Source organism: Coptis chinensis, chromosome 9, assembly GCF_015680905.1.
Source record: "Coptis chinensis isolate HL-2020 chromosome 9, ASM1568090v1, whole genome shotgun sequence".
Taxonomy (NCBI): Eukaryota; Viridiplantae; Streptophyta; class Magnoliopsida; order Ranunculales; family Ranunculaceae; genus Coptis; species Coptis chinensis.
The window spans coordinates 71230645-71249425 of NC_141464.1; the positions used below are offsets into that span (position 1 = coordinate 71230645).

At 36.7% G+C, this 18781-nt stretch overlaps 3 protein-coding genes across 5 annotated transcripts; all 3 read left to right on the forward strand.

Annotated features, from left to right (window-relative positions):
• The first annotated feature begins 1587 nt into the window (after window positions 1-1587).
• On the forward strand, window positions 1588-4971 carry LOC147477795 (uncharacterized). Of its 2 annotated transcripts, XM_086582176.1 has the most exons (3): window positions 1588-4171; window positions 4241-4297; window positions 4420-4971. In XM_086582176.1, the coding sequence occupies exons 1-3, from the start codon at window positions 1657-1659 to the stop codon at window positions 4782-4784; spliced, it is 2937 nt and encodes a 978-aa protein (XP_086438302.1). In that variant the 5' UTR covers window positions 1588-1656; the 3' UTR covers window positions 4785-4971. The 2 variants fall into 2 exon arrangements, with proteins under 2 accessions (XP_086438302.1, XP_086438301.1); XM_086582175.1 differs by having other exon boundaries at window positions 1593-4297.
• A 2568-nt stretch (window positions 4972-7539) lies between these two features.
• On the forward strand, window positions 7540-11871 carry LOC147477796 (F-box/LRR-repeat protein At4g14103-like). Its single transcript, XM_086582177.1, has 5 exons — window positions 7540-7680; window positions 8002-8987; window positions 9110-9280; window positions 9383-9632; window positions 11516-11871. Exons 2-5 carry the CDS (start codon window positions 8016-8018, stop codon window positions 11623-11625), a joined length of 1503 nt encoding a protein of 500 aa, XP_086438303.1. The 5' UTR covers window positions 7540-7680; window positions 8002-8015; the 3' UTR covers window positions 11626-11871.
• A 408-nt stretch (window positions 11872-12279) lies between these two features.
• Window positions 12280-14606, forward strand: LOC147477797 (putative F-box/FBD/LRR-repeat protein At1g78760). 2 transcript variants are annotated; one of them, XM_086583543.1, is made up of 4 exons: window positions 12280-12427; window positions 12699-13645; window positions 13782-13937; window positions 14064-14606. In XM_086583543.1, the coding sequence occupies exons 2-4, from the start codon at window positions 12719-12721 to the stop codon at window positions 14346-14348; spliced, it is 1368 nt and encodes a 455-aa protein (XP_086439669.1). In that variant the 5' UTR covers window positions 12280-12427; window positions 12699-12718; the 3' UTR covers window positions 14349-14606. The 2 variants fall into 2 exon arrangements, with proteins under 2 accessions (XP_086439669.1, XP_086439668.1); XM_086583542.1 differs by having other exon boundaries at window positions 12284-12431; window positions 14064-14493.
• The last annotated feature ends 4175 nt before the right edge of the window (window positions 14607-18781 follow it).

Here is an 18781-nt window from a genome sequence, read left to right on the forward strand (position 1 = left end):
GTGATATGTGGCATTCGTTAAAGGGGTAGTAATCGAAAATAATTGCCAACTTTTCTCACCCCAAAATGGTCCTCTTGAGAATCAAAGATTTCTGAAGAAAAGAAGAAAAGAAAAGCTTCAAGTCAGAGCTTGAGAAAAGATTGATATCTGTTAGCAAAGATGACGAAAGATGTTGTGGAAGAGGGACAACCATGGGAAAGACTACACAGACCCCCCACCAGGGCACCTCCAGGCCTCCGGCTATGGTCCTTTTACAGCAGTTTGATAGTTGAGTGCATAGCCACTCTTATCTTTCTCTACATCATAGGAGTCACTGTTATTGGTCACAAGAAATCAACCATTTCTTGTGGTTGCTCTGTCTTTGGTGGCATGATTTTTATCCTCGTTTAGTGCACTGCAAGGAGGGTTCTTTGATCAGAGTACTGTGTACGTGACATGGTTGGTCAATGTCTGGAGAAATTTGTACTATAGCTAGGTTTAGGGAAAGGAGTCGTGAAACACACTTGATGTTGTTGAAAATTTTGAAAGTCCTGGGCAAATTATTGAACTGGGTTAAGAGCCGGGGTTATTGACACCTCCATGTTTGTTAAACCGTCTTCTCTGCCACTAACCCCAATAGAAGTGCATGTCATTCCCACGTCCGTGTGTTAGCTCCCTTGTCTATTGCTTTTGTAGTGATGATATCAGTTCTTGATCAGTTCTGCTATTTCTGATGTTTTCATTTATATTTATATCTATAGGATCCTGGATCCCTATATCTATTAATACTTTTTATTGGCTCTTCCAATTTTCTTACGGGGGCTAATTTAGCATATTTTTTATGGACAAAAAGTGGGAAAGGTGACACCATGGAGTCTGTCAGGGATTTAGAGATATACAGTCCAAGAGGAAGGAGACTGGCTAGGCGCTAGTCTAAACATTTATACACTCCACAAAAATAGAAATGTTTATGGTTTTTTTTCTTCCTGATTCCACAAGGCATAATTGAAACAGATAGGCCAGAACTCAGATTGGATGCCATGACTAGTTGCAGACTGCAGTGTGTTACAATTAGGTCATACTTTCAACAGCGTTGCTGATCTTCAGGTTATCAAAACTTGGAATCTTAGGGTCGTACTACCAAGAGCCCCAAGAATTAGGAAATGCTGTGGACTCCACCCCAAAGACTATCAAGATTAATTGTGATTGGTCCTCTTTTGGAAAACCTGGTATGGTTGCGTATCATAATTGTATTGTATTATTAAAAAAAAGTCAATACGAATATTTTTAGCCAAAAAAAAAAAGCCTCGGATATTTAACTCAACAAGGAAAAAAATACAAGAAAATAATGTGAAAAAACCCAATATAATTTTCTTATCAATTTATCATGAATCAATTATTCAATTATTTCTTGATTTAATGGGTGCACTGAACTCAAACAAAATTGCAATAATTGGATATCATCTGGCAATAATTCCTAATCTTGGACTTGGTCAGTCGAATATAACCAAACAAAACAATTTAATGCGCCTGACCTGCCGCATTCAACCTCAATGCCCTTCGCTACTACCAATCTACCACACAATCAGTGCTGTTCCAGCACCATCTATAAAGCATAACTTCACGTCTATGATATCACGTAGCTAAGACAGTTAAACTCAACCCCATCACAAGTTCATGGCTTCGTATCCTTCTCTTGTCTTAGTAGTTTTATTGTTGTTTTCTTCTTTCCATGTTAACTCTTCTTCTACTAGTCCTAGTGAAGAAGCCCATGCACTTCTCAAATGGAAAGATAGCCTCGATGGTGAAACGCTTTCTGCACTATCTTCATGGGTACTCCCTCCTAGTCATGGCGATGCTGCCAATTCTTCCCAATACTGCGGCAACTGGTTTGGCATTTCTTGCAAGGCGGGAAAGGTTCTTGACATTAACTTAACAAATACAGGCTTGGTAGGTACGCTTCAGAACTTCCCCTTCTCAAACCTTCCAAATCTTAAAGGTTTGAACCTCAGTTACAACTCACTCTATGGAACCATTCCAGTCCAAATTACTAACCTTTCCAAACTCAATTACATTGACTTTTTCACCAATAATTTCTCTGGAGAAATACCAGTGGAAATTGACCAATTAACAAGTCTACAAACCCTTGATCTAGGAAAAAACCATCTTTCTGGCTCCATTCCTTCTAGTTTGTGTGATTTTAGTAACCTAACATTTCTAGCCCTCGCTTCAAATCGATTTTCAGGTTCAATTCCACCATCTTTAGGTAATTTGACAAATCTAAAATTTTTGTACCTCTATGACAATGAATTTTCTGGATCCATTCCTTCAGAAATTGAAAACTTGAAATCTCTTGTGGAATTAGATCTTAGTGTTAACAATCTCATTGGTTCGATTCCAAAAAATTTACGTAACTTGACTAATCTAAACATCTTGTCCCTCAGTACCAATCAACTTTCTGGATCGATTCCTTTCGAAATTGGAAACTTGAAATCACTTGCCGAATTATCTCTTGGCCAAAATTTTCTTAGTGGTCCCATCCCCTCTTCGTTAGGTAACTTAAACTCTCTTAATCTCTTCTCTAATAACCTTTCTGGTTCTATACCTCAAGAATTAATAACGAAAATGAAACTGGTTAGACTTGCCTTATCTATTAATAATTTATCTGGTTATTTGCCACAACAACTATGTGATGGCGGGCAGTTTCAAATTTTCACTGCTAGTTCTAATAATCTAATTGGTCCCATTCCAAACTTAAAAAACTGTCGAAAATTTATTCGACTTCGTCTCGATGGAAACCAACTCACTGGTGACATATCAGATTTATTTGGCATACATCCAAGTCTTGATTTCATTAATTTGAGTAACAATAATTTGCACGGTGAACTTTCAAGTAATTGGAGCGAATGCAAAAATCTAACAAGTTTTAGAATCAGTAACAACAAACTCACTGGTACCATACCTCGTGAGTTTGGAAGCTTGACTCAACTAGGAAGGCTTGATCTCTCTTCAAACCATCTCACAGGAGAGATTCCAAAAGAAATAGGAAACTTGGCTCAGACGATGGTGGATCTCAACTTGAGTGATAACAATCTTTTTGGCAATTTTCCTATTGAAATTGGAAGCTTAAGTCTTCTTGAGAAATTAGATTTGTCCATCAACAATTTGAGTGGACCAATACCAAGACAGATTGGCAATTGCGTCCATTTGTCATATCTGAAGTTGAGTAAAAATAAATTCATCGGAAGAATACCATCTGAATTAGGCAATTTGGCTCACATTCAAGAGTTACTCGACTTGAGCCAGAACATGTTTTCTGGCTCCATCCCACCTTTGTTTGCTCAAATGGGTAGCTTAGAGAACTTGAATTTGTCACACAATAAGTTCTCTGGTTCAATTCCATCTTCATTTGCACAAATGCTAAGTTTGATTTCCATTGATGTATCTCACAATGCATTAGAAGGTCCGGTTCCTAATACCAAAGCTTTTCGCGAGGCTTCAGCCAAATCATTTGTTAACAACAAAGGCTTGTGTGGTCACGCAAAAGCTTTGCCTCCTTGCAAATCTTCTAAAATAAGCAAAGGTGTAAAAGAAAGAGTTAAACCAATCAATATTACCATTTTATGTCTTGTGGGATTGTTTTCTCTTTTGATTGTAATCGTTGGAACTTGGTTGATATTTTACAAGAAAATAAGAGTTCAGGAGGAAGAGACAATAGTGAGACATAATGATTTATTTTGCATTTGGAATTACGATGGAGGAATGGTATACGAGGACGTTATTGAAGCAACGGAGGGGTTTGATGACAAATACTGTATTGGAGTTGGAGGATATGGAAGTGTCTATAAAGTGGTTTTGTCAACAGGACAAGTAGTGGCTGTAAAGAAAATTCATCCATCACAAGATGATGATGAAGTGATCGACTTAAAATCATTTCAAATTGAGGTACACGCATTAACAGAACTGAGACATCGAAACATTGTGAAATTGTATGGATTTTGTTCACATGTTCGACACTCTTTTTTGATATACGAGTATCTAGAAAAAGGGAGCTTAGCCCAAGTTTTGAGCAATATAAAGGAAGCAACTGGTTTGGATTGGAAGACGAGGATAGACATCATCAAAAGTGTAGCTAATGCCTTGTCTTACATGCATGGTTGCACACCACCATTGATTCATCGAGACATTTCGAGTAAGAATATTTTGTTGAACTCAAAATATAATGCTTATGTTGCTGATTTTGGTATTGCTCGAATTTTAGTACCTGATTCCTCCAATTGGACTGCACCTGCCGGAACATATGGTTATTTGGCCCCAGGTAAATCTTTCATTCTCTATTGTTCATTGTTTGCATTCGTAGGCGAATGTATAGTTTTTTAATATGCAATTTAATTCTTTAAAAAAATCTAATCACGTTTACTTAAACTTTTTTCATTATAGAGTTGGCTTTCACAATGAAGTTGACTGCAAAATGTGACGTGTATAGCTTTGGAGTGTTAGCACTTGAAGTGATAATGGGAAATCATCCAGGTGAATTTTTATCATCTCTTGTTACATCCTTTTCAACAAGTGGATCAAATGCTTTGATGATGGATATATTGGACAAACGTCTTCAACCTCCCACTACAGAGCTCGTCAAGGAGGTATTAGTAAGTGCAAAAATGGCGTTTTCATGCATAAATGTTAGTCCTGAATCTCGACCCACAATGGATTGTGTTTCCCGTAAACTAGAAAGTTGCGAGTTTTCTCTTGTGGAGCCGTTCCACATGATAACTGTTGAACAATTGTTGGGTGAAGAAGTCTGATAGTATTTGAATTTTGATGTACTTGCTACAATCGTATTTCCTAATATTGTGCAGTGTGGGGATTATTGTCTTTGGTCCAATATTCATGTTTTTTTAGTATTTGAAATGTCTAGTATTACATTAAAATTGTACAACACTATCTTCTGTGATGAAATAATAAAATCCCGCACTCGTGTTCTTTGATCAAGATCTAGCCGCAGATTTTAGGAACCATGCTATTTTTTTTTTCCGAAAGTTAAGTAGTTGGGATTATAGCCTCCCCTGCTTCCATTAATATAAAGATCTATAGTACATGCACTTTTCCTTCCCTATCCTCCATTACAAGTTTAGAAAGAGTTTCAGTAAGAGGGGAAGGAAACAACATTACACAAGGATCTGTACTAGATGCAGGCACTCAGTTCTTCTTTAATGGCAAGTAACCTTGGAATATAACTGATCCATCAGTATTGAGTTTCATTTTCCCATTAGTTGGCTTGTGCCAGATGCACTGAAGTGGGGTCATATCCTTGTAGTTAGCATATAACCTCAATCTATTAAGCAATACCCTGTTCTCGATCGCGTCAGGTAACTGTTCCATGTTGGCTTGTATGTAGAACCTTGTATCAGCAATGATCCTTTGAACAAGCACTTGTGCTGATTGCCGAGTGTTCTGAAATCTTTTGTTGTTTCTTTCACGCCACATGAAACTGACTGAATCCAGGATATATATTTTGCTGCGTGTTGTGCTTTTATCCCACTGGTTATTTTTTTATTTCAATCATCTTGAAATCCGAAACTTGCCAACATGCTAAAACTGGCATGTACCGAAACAGATGATATTGGAATCTCATGCTTGCTCTGGAAATCCAGAGGGACGTTTTAAAGCACTTATTACTAATGCTTCCTAGACGGCTCAGCATGTCGAATCACATTTCAGTCTAGTAAATGCCAACTACCAAATCAGTTCTTCTTTCCAACTTTTCCCCACTGTAAATCTTCCTTTTCCTGACATGAATCACATGAGAGTGGTGTACCTTAACCTTGAACAGTGTTCCTTGTACTCTTGACCATATATTACAGGACATATATCTGTTAAGGCACACTTCATACAGAATGCTGGTAAACATGTCGATCTTGTTTGGATTAGTGCCAAGTGGTAGTGCTTCAACTTGATGCAAAAATGTTCGATCTTATACAGTGGGATCAAACCTAAACTTCACACATAAAAGTCAACCAAAACCTAATGTAAATTCCTGGCCATTGAAATATTGGAGGTTTGATCAAGGCATCGAATAGCTCTGTGACAACTGAATACTGGGCATGTTGAAAGAAAAACTCTCTAATTTTAGGGTGATGCACCTTTAGTCGAATAGTCGTGAATACTGTCTTGCAGAGAAACAGATAACTCAATTTTCATTAGTAAACCAACCATTGCAGAGGATTTAAAAGATAGACTGTTGGGTCCAACTGAGACAACGAAAAGCCTATATATCCATCGAAATTTCAACCATTAAAATCTCCAACAAGTATATATCAACAGTCTGTCAGCGGATTAAATAATTTTGTCAATGAAATTTGAATCGATAAAATATATTTGCAAAATTGACACATAATAGTCATCGCCTGATATTTAACAATTCTTTATTTTATTTGTTTCTTTCCTATTTTAGAATTTACCTAATATACGCAATACAACCTAATTTACGCAGTTAATCTTTTACTCACAGTCTTTTCAACGTTCTTCTAAATTTTGTCTCTTTTGTTAATGCAAGTGTACATTTAATTTGAGATTAAACGACATTGTCATGGATGCTAGTAGTACCTCGAAGCGAAATGAGGGTGTAGACAGAATCAGTTGCTTGCCCGACAAATACTGCACTACGTTCTCTCTTTTCTCTGTACAGAATATGCTGTCCGTACAAGTGTACTGTCTGTCAAGTGTCAACAAGATGGAAACGATAGTATGGACTGGAACCTCAAATTTTGTTTTATATGGTGAGCCAAAGACGTCTTATTTGTCTCTTCCTATGGATACATTGGTATTCATGAATTTTGTGGATACTGTGCTTCTTCAACATGACACAACCGTTATGGACAAGGTCTGGATCACAAGTAGATACATGGTTCTTGATGATATTCGTGTTACTGAATGGATATCTAGATTATTAGGTTGTCAACTTCCAGAGGTCGTTCTCAAAGTTATGGTGAAACATAATGTTGTGCTCCCTGTGAACTTTTCACTTCAGAATCATTGAACTCAATTTTCAATCTCCTTTATTATGAGAACCAACAACTCAGTGCTTTAATAATAGTAGGAAAATGGAAATTCTCTCTCCTTTATTATGGATGACATGCCAGTATGCCACCTACATGTGAAATCTTTTTCTTTCATTTAGATGTTGCAATTGTGTTCAAGAACAAGTTAATATCAATGGCATAGCCTGTTCACAGTTCCATACAACTATACAAGTGTAACAGTCCACCTGGAGTCCTAGAATAAAATGCTTGTGGCAGTAAGGTTTCTCTATTCGAAATTTAACAGAGCAAACGAAACTAAAGCTGTGAAGCATAACAAAGTTCGTGGGCCTTCAATGATCAAACACGAGCCCTAAATATGCGGGTTAGTCGAAACACCTTTTTACGAAATTTCTACTCAATAGATTCGGTCAATTGAAATAGTAACTGAGTAACACACTTTTGCGGCATTTTGCACTGATATTTCTACTGTTCGGTTAAAAGAAGAAAAGCAGATAACGTTTTGGATATTTTTCACCCACGCAAAAGTAAAGGTTGATAGCTGCGCTTTGTGTGGTTGTTGTACTAACCCACTCGGTCGGGAACACTGTGCACCTGTGTGTAAGTTAGTGAAATATAATGAGGGAGCAGAGTAGCAGATAAGGAGAGCAGTGCTGAAATTGTAAGTAGCAACTTAACCCAAAATTTGAAACACTAGTCTGTATTATTCAGCTTTACCCTACTCAGTAAATAGGTAATAATTATTTACTAATTCTAGGCATTGCTTGATTCTACACATGATATGTGAAAATTTAAGTAATTCTTGCATGGCTTAAGTCACCACACCTACACTGGTTTGCATATGGTGAGTGAAAATACATGAAGCTTGTTAAGACTTAAGATCATAAATATGGAAGTTCACTAATGCTTTGTTACAATTCTGGATAGGTCCTAAGTTGTTAATATCTGACTTTATTAAGTTACTGTGGACACTGCATTGCAGCTTAAGCTCTTAAAATGACCACTATAATAAGGGATGCAAATGCTTCACAAGACTCTGGGATGGAAAACTTGTTTGAAGGACAGAATGATGGAAATGGTGAAGATAGGTTCAGCAATTTGCCTGAGCATATTATTCTTCACATTCTTTCTTTTCTTCATACGAAACACGTTGTTCTTACTAGTGTGTTCTCAAGTAGATGGAGGTATCTGTGGACTTTAGTCCCCAACCTTGGATTTTGTGATGTTCACTTGTTTCATCAGAACATCTGGAGAAATCCCGAGTATGAGAACAAGTTTATGAATTTTGTTGATAGGGTGTTATTTCTCATTGATGTGCCATATATAAGCAAGTTCTACCTCTTACTTACGAAATGCTATGATGAGTATCGGGTGAATTCATGGATAACTACTGCTGTAATGCGTAAAGCAAAAGAGCTTGTAATTGTTGCTGCAGTTGGTTACGTGGTGGTCCCTCGTTGCCTTTTTACTTCTGAATCGCTAACAACATTGAAAATTGAAATGGAACATGATCTTAGAATGCCTAGTTTGATTAATCTTCCAAGCCTTAAGGTTTTGCATCTTGGTCATGTTTGTATTTATGTTGATGGAGATTTTCAAGTCTCCTTTCGTTTCCCGAATCTTGAAGAACTTTATCTAAAGGAATGTAACTGGATGGAGATCGATAAGGCCAACATCACTGCTCCTGCACTAGAGAGATTGATAATAGAAGATGATCCAATTTGCAAGAATGATGGATTACATAATTGTGAGATACACATTTTCGCCAAGAGTCTCATATCCTTCAAGATGAAAAGTAATCTGTCATATCAATATTATCCACACATCTTATCCTCACTAGGCGATGCAAGTGTCGATGTTCTTCACAACTTATCTTCACATTCTGAAGAAATTGATCACCGTTTGAGGAATCTTCTAAAAGTCATCTGTAATGTGAGGGATCTTGCGTTGTCCAATCATACCATTGTGGTAAGCTTCACTGAATCATTTGTCTTTCTGGTATGGTCATTATTTGGAACTCAACTTCTTATAAATAAGACCTACGCTTTAGCTTATCTTTTGTATTAACGTGTCTTCTTTTGGTATTCAAGGCTCTATTTCGTGGAGATCTCTTATCCCATCTGCATAAATTTTTCAACTCGTTCCATTTGACAGTGATAGTTGAGTTCAACGATGGAAAACGAATTGGTTGGACTATTAGGCACCTGATAGAGCTACTTCGTCACTTGCCAAATATTGAATCCCTTCTCCTAATCAACACCGTAAGTCCTTGACCTGGAGACACTTTCCTATTTCATTTCATTACTGATTGAGTTGATATAAAACCTTTGATTTTGATTAGTTTTTTTGTTTGTTTTTTACAGGATGGCGGATGTGCATTTGAAAAACATTTTTTAATAATTGAAACGATTCCTTCCATTGCACGCTTGAAGTCAATTGAAATCCAGAATTTTCATGGGAGCAGGCATGAGCTAAATTTCTTGAGAATTCTGTTGAAGAATGCTAGAATATTGGAGAAACTTACTATCTCGATTGTATCCAGTTTATCGGCAAACCCACTTGTGCAAGTTGACATTTCTAGAAAGTTACGTATGCTTTCTAGAGGCTCGCCAGGTAGTGTAATTATCTTCTCCTATAGCATTCACAAAATTATTATGTTTATGTTTATGACGAGTGTGCTCTAGTTGCCAGGTTATCTTTTTCTTTTACTGCTTTTTCCTGTTTGTCTGATATACATCATGTCATATGCGTCTGTCTTATATATTGCAATGGGAATGACTGACTTATTTCACTTTTGTAACAAGAATAAACTTCATCTATAAGCATTTTCATTGTAAGAAACTGGATCATAGTCTGCATTACTGACAAATGAAATTGCATGCCAAAATGGAAACATGTGCATGTGTCATTGTTACATAACTTTTTACATTTTAAACCATCGAAAATCTTAGTACAACATATAATTAGTAAAACAACTTAAAGCTGTAGTCAAACCTAACATTAGTGAGATTTACATATTTAGTTTTCACTGGGAGTGCCATATGGTTAGTACATAACTCTTACCTCTGTCCATATTTTCTCATTTAAATTAAGCAGTCATGGATGTATTTGCAAGTCGACTAGTCCTCAGAGTGTTTGGGGACGGACCATTGTATTTTCTATGTGAAGCAAACAATACAATAAAAAGAAGATCAAAACTGCTAAAGAACATACAATATCTATGTGAAAAGCCTTAAGATATATAGGAAACCAATGGGAAAATTGGCACCGGCCTTAGAAAATAATGGTAACAATTCAATACTGAAGAGAAATTACACGATAGGAGAAGTGGGATTTCCTGGAAATAACCTATCAATGGTAAACAATTTGCCTCAAGAAAGCATCCAAAATTCCAAACCAACCAAAAGACCCTTTTGGTATAGAGTTGTAGCCACTTGGGGAAAATAATCAGAAGTTGTCAAATTAGAGCACTTGGTAGAACTAATAATAGTCGGGACTCAGGATAGTGGGAGTTGTCGTAATAAGTTCAGTTCTATTTTTCTAGTTAACATAGATGGGAATTTGTCTAACTTATCAATATAAGAAGAACAGATTGATGATTTGTCCCCCCAAAACCTCCATTTGATTTTGTGTACCCATATCATATATTGTCAGTATTCTAGTTTTCTTCCTTTTTCATGTTAGTCAGTTTTATTGTTTAGAAATCATTTTTAAGGCTTCCCCATTTGAGGTACACGCCTCAGAGCATTCTTGAGATATTTCCCTCGAGGCTTAAGAGTTACTAATACTCTAAGAGACTTGTGCCTTGCATTATTTAGGCATAAACACAGATAACAAATTTGGAAACTGAAAGATAGGTAACCTGATATGATTTACCTAAGCACACATACACATTTTTTAAAGAACTGTTATAAAGATGACCTATCTACATGGGAACCGGGATCCCCCCACACCCCAGGCACACACACACAACAAGCATAAACTTTTATCTATATATATATATATATATGTATGTATATTTATGTTTTTAATAGACATAGGCAAAGTTAGCAATTGGTGGACAAGATTTTACCCACACACGTTACGCTGATGTGTGTGTCAACATAAATACATCTGTGTTATCAACTGAAAAAAGGTTACCAACTTTTCTTCTTGTTGACCATTAGAAACTTCAAGATACATGCGGCAACTGCCATTGTCAAACTGGCAATGGCAGGTCACTCCCCCGCACCAATATAAGAATCCTTGGGTCCATTGTGGTGATAAAGAATTTGCAAGCTATCTATGTCCTTGAATGGGACCCAAACATTTAGAACTCAAACAACTGATTCTTCCCAAATTCAAACCATCTGATATGAGTGTCATTTAACTGAATGTTTAAATACTGTCAGACCTACTAGTTCTCTTAGCAACTTTCATTGCTGAAGTCGGATTAAATAATTTTGCTGCTACTTAATTGGTTCATATATAACTCTAGTGCATGTCGTGATTATCAGGAAAGGTTGAAGTGATCGTCGCGAATAGGAAAGACGAGTTCCTGTCGGAAGAGGAGCGCAAGTGGGGTCAAAATACAGGTCAAAGTTGGTACAAACTGGAGCATACCTAATATAGCTTGATGTGTTAGCAATCGTGAAACTATCCTAGGGAAGAACAAATCTCTCTCTTTTGTCATAATCCCACATTTTGTAATATGAGAATTTGAGAACGATACTCATACTCTCTCTTGTAAAAGGGCAGTTGCACCCTGATGAACATGTAAAATGGATGTGATTCTCATGCTAAATGAGGATGCAATGGTGGGACCAGTGTTGTTGTTAATGTTACGCAAGCTACTGCATTTTATGAGTGCTCCTCTTTTGTTTATTTAGTTTCGAAGACAGGGACACTAGTATAGGTCAATTGATAAACATTCTTCAAAAATGTTCTCGTGTTTTCTTACTGAACAAGTTTTGCAATGCCTACCTCTGCTTGCCTGATCAGAAAATGTGTGTATAGAGGAAAATGGATGAAAGTATATAGCTTATAGAATTTTATGGACGCCCCCCTTCGTGATGCACATATACACAAGGTTCATCACCTATAACGTAATGTTGCCTAATCACACGCGCATATCATGTTAAAGAATCTCTGCGCCCCTTTTCCGGAATCTCTTTCTATTCCTAGTATTACCCCTGAGAAGCACAGAGACCTCTATAACGAAACAGGGGCAAAACTATCATTTTGCTGCTGCATTTAATAAGATTCTCAAAACTTGGAAATTGGATAAGGAAACGGAAACGACTTGCATAACATAAGAGTCCTTTTCGCTCCGTCTACTTGTTGTTCTTCTTAAATGCAGCAGTTTCTCTAGACTATTAACGGTTTTGGAACAGTGAAATTGGAATCAGTCTGCTACATAACGAAGTTTGGTTGGTAGTTTCCTTTCACATGTTAATTCTACTTGGTGTGTGTGTATGATTGTTTTTTAGTTTCTTTCTTCTTTTGGTGGTTATGATGTGTTTGAAGATCCTTGGTAAACTAACATGTTCAACTTGTAGAAATACTAGATTTCTTGATTGCATCACTGAGTAGATGCGCATACTACTACAATGATTTTCTAAAACCAAACTTTATTGTTCTGCATGGTGATGTCGTGAATCAAAGTAGGCTCTAAATTGTGCCCTGGATTTTAAATTGCAGATTAACTTGTAAGGAGAATAATGGGGATGGATGAAACTGGTTCAACATCGAGTTTTAAAACGCTTAAACTGTTTGGTGGACAAAGTTGTGCTGAAGGTGAAGATAGGATTAGTAGTTTACCTGATGAAATTCTTCACCTCATTTTTTCATTCATGCCTACTGTTGATGCTGTTCGTAGTTGTGTATTATCAACAAGATGGAAGTACCTTTGGACTTCAATTCCTTATCTCGATTTCTCTAACAGGAAGCGAACGCCTAAAGATAGCTTTTTGAATTTTGTGGATAGAGTGCTATCGGGCCATGATGCATCAGAAATACAGAAGTTCTGCTTACAATATGAGGGCGTTTATAATGTGACACGCATCAATGAATGGATCTCTACTGTGATGAGGCATAAACTTCAAGAGCTTGATCTTGACATTCGTGGTGAAGAATCCTTCACTTTCCGCCACTGTCTTTCTCATTTTGAATCTCTAACGATCTTGAAGGTTAAATTCAAAAGTGTCCTTCCAATTCCCGCTTCATTTCTTTCTTCCTCTTTAAGAATTGTACGGTTTGTTGATGTTTGTTTTTCAAGCGATCAATTGGGTCAGCAAGTTTCTTTTAATCTTCCAGTTGTTGAAGAGTTCTTACTGTCGAGTTGTTTTTGGCCAAAGATCCGTATTGTCAAGATATATGCCCCCTCACTTAAGAAGTTGGTACTTGTTGATTGGGACTATGATGGTGATCCTAACTTTGAAACTGAGATAAAGGTTGAGGCAAAGAGTCTTTCAAGATTATCGTTTGTGAATGACCTGGCTTATGATTATTCTCTCAGTATACCTTCAGTAGCTTTTGCATCTGTTCATGTTGGGATTGTTGTTCATCCTGATAATTGCCGTCTTCTCAAATTTCTTGCAAACATCTATACTGTGAAAGCACTACGCTTAGGTAGCGATACAATTCAAGTAAGACTCTGTTTTTATGCATTTTAGTTTAGTTGAACTTGTGGTTGTTGCTTTTAATTTATATTTTCATCTGTTCATTTATATTTTTCTTTAGCTAATTAAAGAGAACTAAAATGATTAAATTTGGTATTTCAAGACTCTTTCGAGGGCAGATATCTTTGCCGACTTGCAAATGTTTTCTAACTTGACTAAGCTGGAAGTGCTAGTGAATGGACAAGGAGGTTTTAGTGGCAAAAAACTGTTAATCTTGCTGGCTTGCATGCCTAATGTTGAGTCTCTTGACATTGTTGATGTAAGTCTTTTTATTTTCTTTGATCTCCTGTTAGGAGTTGATGTTTGTCGCAAGCATAAACTTGTGTGCACCGCACTACATTGCTATGTTCTGACAATCTGACCTTTGATTCTGATTTTGATATAGGATCTTCAGATTTTGGATGATGCTTACTTTCCTGGTTGGACGCATGAAAAAGTATCCGAGTGTTTTCTGTCACACCTGAAGTCAGTTAAACTCGAGAGATTTGTTGGGAGCGAGAATGTGCTATGTTTGCTTGGATTTTTGTTGAAGAATGCAGGAAGTTTGGAGAAAATGACTGTCATTTCTTCATCGAAATTATCCACATATCCAAAGAAGCAAATGGAGGTTTCTAAACAACTACTCATGCTTCCCAGGGATTCGAAGTGTTGTGTAATTGACTTCTCCTAGAGCAATCACAAGATTAATAAGCAAATGGGGCTTGTGAGTGCCTATTGACTCCATAAATTATTTCCCATTTGCTTTTTTCATTTCTTACGTAGGTCTACACCACAAAGTCCCTTTCTTCCTACCGTTAGTTTAGCTGAAAACATAGTAAATATCGTTGCAGCATTTATGGCATCCTGGACCCAGATATTTAGTTGCTTTTACTTAGTTGGAACTTGTAGTCAAACTGCATATTGATTTTCTAAATCCGTTGATCTCTCTTAGCCAAAGTCTCTTTTACTTCAATGAATTGCCTATCTTGCCTACACAGAATAGAAAGTGAAATCTTCTCTGCAACCTTAACGTTGTATCAAGTTGGAATTATTGATGAATATATGTCTAATATTTATTCAAGATTTTTTCTGTACGAATGATATTTTTTTCCCCTCTGCCAAGATTCTTTCCATGCAAAAGATTTATTGAATGATCTTCCAGAATTTTTGGAAGGTACTTCATTTGGAGGTGTACAAGGAATCAAGGATTTCCACAGTTTGTCTACAAGAGCACTTACTGTTACATTTACGGCAAATCTCGCCTTATCCAGCAACTCTTGTCTTCAGGGCAAGTACTCGAAATTTTTGTTTTCTGTATCTTAGCTAGTTAGCTGCCGTTTTCTTAAAGTTAAAGACGTGATTCTTATTCAGGTAGAGAAAACAATACCCATACCCCAAAGATAGAGGTTGGAGTATTGGACATTAGAATCACTGCCCCAGTGTTCTGTGTTACACCTCAAGAAAGTAGAATGTTTGAAGTTTGATGGTCACCGTATGGAGCTTGACGTGATAAAATACTAGCTGGAGAATGCTACCGTTTTGGAGCAAATGATCCTACATTTTTTTTTTGGTCAAATGATTTTACATGCTTCTGACAAATTAGAACTCCTTAAATCTAAAAGAATACATGTTATGGAGAAATTACTAATAATTAGATGAAGATAAACAAGAAGTACAATAGTTTGCACTATACTGCTTGCATTATGGAAGATATCTTGTGCGCTTTTAATTTTTTTCATTGTTCTCTCTGTTCTTGTTAATGGATTTTAAGTTTCGTACTTATGTTACCCTTTTCCTTGGCCTGTACAAGTGATTTCTTAGTTTTTTAGCATTTCCAAGAACTAATGAGTTTGTTGTTGCCGGGTTCGACGCTCGTTGTCTCTATCTCTTTTCTGTGCAAAGAAATACATACAACACTAATCAAAACTGAAGTTATGTAAGGGGTAATTGCATCGTTGTATGCACTGCCACCTTAGGAACAAGCTAATCAAAGCTACACTACGCCATAATAAGGGGGTCTCTAATTTATAACAAATGTGATCATCCTTCATACATCAAAAGTGTCTACCAAATTGAACTTTTTCTATGAGAATCAGTTCCCTTCCTTATGGTAAACTCCATAGATGAAATCAAAATTCCCTAATTCAAACTAATTTATCCAACACCCGAAACTCCTAACTACCAAGCCCTGCTTTTTCATTGCAGGATATGCCATGATCTGGAAATTGTCCAAATGAAATGATAACTTGTCTCTTCTATAAGCTTTCGTTGATGGAATGTAGGCTTCCCATTTCTTTTCTTACGTGGTAAAAGAATTATGACAAAATTGATGCCAAATCTTGTACTTATTGAAAGCTTGTGTTTCCAACTTTCCAAGGTCATTCTCAAACAACTTTGTTTTACACTTTGTAAGTTGCAATTGAAGAAAACTAATGTTTCAGGAAACGTTGAACATTTTTCTGCTGACTTCTATGTATTTGTTTGTTCAAAACTTCAAATTGGTGGGATGAGTGGGGATCCTGAAGTTTATACTCTATCGATAATTATTGGGCATAGGCCATTATTTTCTCTATTAAGAATGACATATACTCACACTAACAAACATCAAAAAACAAGTTGTTGCGTGCAATATTGATTTAGGATGCACCTATACCCTGAACGACATTTGAGTATTGCTCAAGACCGGGATTTGGGAAAATATTATGTAGATCGCCTGAGTAAAAGAAAAGCTTACAGAACACAAACAAACAATCAAACTAAGGTTTGTATGTAATTCCTTACTCTCCGTGCTAGAGATGATTGAAAGTTCACAAGAAAAGAAATTCTAAGTTTCTAACGAGTTACTCCCTCAAAGCAAGAAATATCCCCCGACACATCTTTTCCTCTCATTGCACACACACCGATGGCATAAGAGACAGAGAAGGTTAAATTCAAGGACGTGGAGACTTACCCCCTTTTGGCGGGTTTGTCTCGATTCTATCTGTTCTATGGTATTGGATGGCAGGTTCTGTATCGAAAAGGAGATATTGTTTTCAGACTTTGATTCAGAATTTGGCAGACATTTCCAAAGGCAACTGATATATGTTGAAGACAGCAGCTGGCTCTGCATTTGTAGAAATACTTGTATTTTTCAGATATCTTAATTAACAAACAAACTTTAAAACTGGACACTATCAAAGGAAACAGATATTGTTTTCAAACTCCGTAACAAGACACCTATCTGACATGCCCATTTAGAAGAAGATAATAGATAATCAACATAGAACTTTGTTAACAGAACATCAGAAGTAAAGTGTTTGTGAAAAAGTGGTAAATAAAAAGATGAACAAACTAGTTGTTTATGGGATGTTCAATGTCTCTGACTATCAGGCTCATCCTAATTTCATGGAATGCAATGGTTAAGATTTCTGTCAGTTTTTCTGCAACTCTACTTTACTGCTCCCAAGACCTGAAGGGAATTGGACTAGCCCAGGATATAGGAGATGTGAGTTCAACTGGCTCTGGACAGAAACTTAACCTACTTTTGACTGGTGTCACTCAGTAAGAAACCCGCAAGTTGCACGTTAACTATGGATGTGATCAAGCTCATGACAACATACCATCTTCTATATATTACTCGTCCAAATGACCAAAGTTACTGATGGTAACCATAAATTTGTCATTGAGAAATTACCACATCAGATGTCATCTCCATTCAATGAAGAACTCTTTCAACATAATCATCATGGAAGGTTCTTAAATTGTTTTATTCCCAAACATGCTTGATCATTACAGTTTAATAAGACAGCCTGGAAAAAATAAGCCATACACAACACAGCAATAGACACTCAAGAAGACGACAATAAGAAATAAACAGATCGATCTATATCATCCTTTCCTCTAAATTGTGTTAAACCCAATACAAAAACATTGACAGCGTATCTATGCAGACAATGAAGCAGAAACTAACACGGTAGAAAACACTCACCACTACGAAAGCAACCAATAACACTACCAAGTGAAACAAGAGTACTGGTCTCTAATGATAAATACAAGTGCAGTCACTGACATGGTAAAAACCAGGGAAACATGGGTGCAATAATTAGAAAAAGGCATAGAAATAACAAAGGCAGATCTGGACCTGGACTGCTCCAACTGTGTGACACATACAATATGCGGAGAATGACAACGTTGTTAATTACTGGACCGCAAAGGAGATGATCCCTTGTCTGGGTTAAAATCAAGCTTTCAAAACTGACTTTCGTTTTTTCCCCTGAACTTGAATTAAAGTTCATAGAGAAGCGTTGAGCAGAGCCATCCCCTGAGCTCTTCAGTGAAAACTTCTTTGCCTCTATTCCTGCAGAAACACTAACTACAAACTGTCCAACACAAAGGTTTACGTAGAAAACTTATTCCAAAAATATACTTATTGTTAAGTAAACAAGAAAATCAAATTGATATAACAAATATATTATGAACAAACCTTTTAGTTCAACTAATGAACTTAATTTATCAATGATTAAATCCGAGCCTAGTGAAGATTCACTATGTCTTTAAGACAGATTTTCCCCCTCACGATGCTTCAAGGTTGGTGGGAAACTGTCTCCCAAGATAGAACGGATTTCATTCTATAGAAGGCTAACACTTCAATTCTATAGAATCAGCGAACACAACATAGTGTTTGACTAAGAACGGAGAGAGAAGAGAAAGATCAGAACTCTGTGTGATCTGGTGTGTCTTTCTCTCCAAATTCATCTACTATTTATAGGTGAGTGGTGCCTTGGAAATAACACAGTGACTCTTGAAAAAAAGTAAGCAACTCTTTGAAAAATCACATGATTCTAAAAAGACACACCATTTCGGCATAAAACACTGTTTCGAACCAGTGCCTATTTCGAAAAGTCACACATTTTCAGCATGATGCACTGTTTTGAACCAGTACACATTTCGAAAGGTTGCACCTTTTCGGTATAATACACTGTTTCGAACAAGTGCATCCTTTTGAAAAGGTTTTTCTCACTTTACGTACTGTTTCAAGATAAACCCATTTCATCTCAAGTGGGGTAACTTGGGAGACAAATTACTCATTTAAATCTCAGTAGACTTCATTTTTCTAACAATCCCCCACATGAATGAAAATTTGGC

What these genes read in the sequence shown, in the direction of transcription:
- LOC147477795 (XM_086582175.1), top strand. Translation starts at nt 1,657, where the DNA reads ATGGCTTCGTATCCTTCTCTTGTCTTAGTAGTTTTATTGTTGTTTTCT. An exon ending in ATATGGTTATTTGGCCCCAG is followed by an intron (nt 4,298 to 4,419) that starts GTAAATCTTTCA and finishes TTTTCATTATAG; the next exon opens with AGTTGGCTTTCACAATGAAG.
- LOC147477796 (XM_086582177.1), top strand. Translation starts at nt 8,016, where the DNA reads ATGACCACTATAATAAGGGATGCAAATGCTTCACAAGACTCTGGGATG. An exon ending in CCCTTCTCCTAATCAACACC is followed by an intron (nt 9,281 to 9,382) that starts GTAAGTCCTTGA and finishes TGTTTTTTACAG; the next exon opens with GATGGCGGATGTGCATTTGA. An exon ending in GCTTTCTAGAGGCTCGCCAG is followed by an intron (nt 9,633 to 11,515) that starts GTAGTGTAATTA and finishes CGTGATTATCAG; the next exon opens with GAAAGGTTGAAGTGATCGTC.
- LOC147477797 (XM_086583543.1), top strand. Translation starts at nt 12,719, where the DNA reads ATGGGGATGGATGAAACTGGTTCAACATCGAGTTTTAAAACGCTTAAA. An exon ending in TAGGTAGCGATACAATTCAA is followed by an intron (nt 13,646 to 13,781) that starts GTAAGACTCTGT and finishes TGGTATTTCAAG; the next exon opens with ACTCTTTCGAGGGCAGATAT. An exon ending in AGTCTCTTGACATTGTTGAT is followed by an intron (nt 13,938 to 14,063) that starts GTAAGTCTTTTT and finishes ATTTTGATATAG; the next exon opens with GATCTTCAGATTTTGGATGA.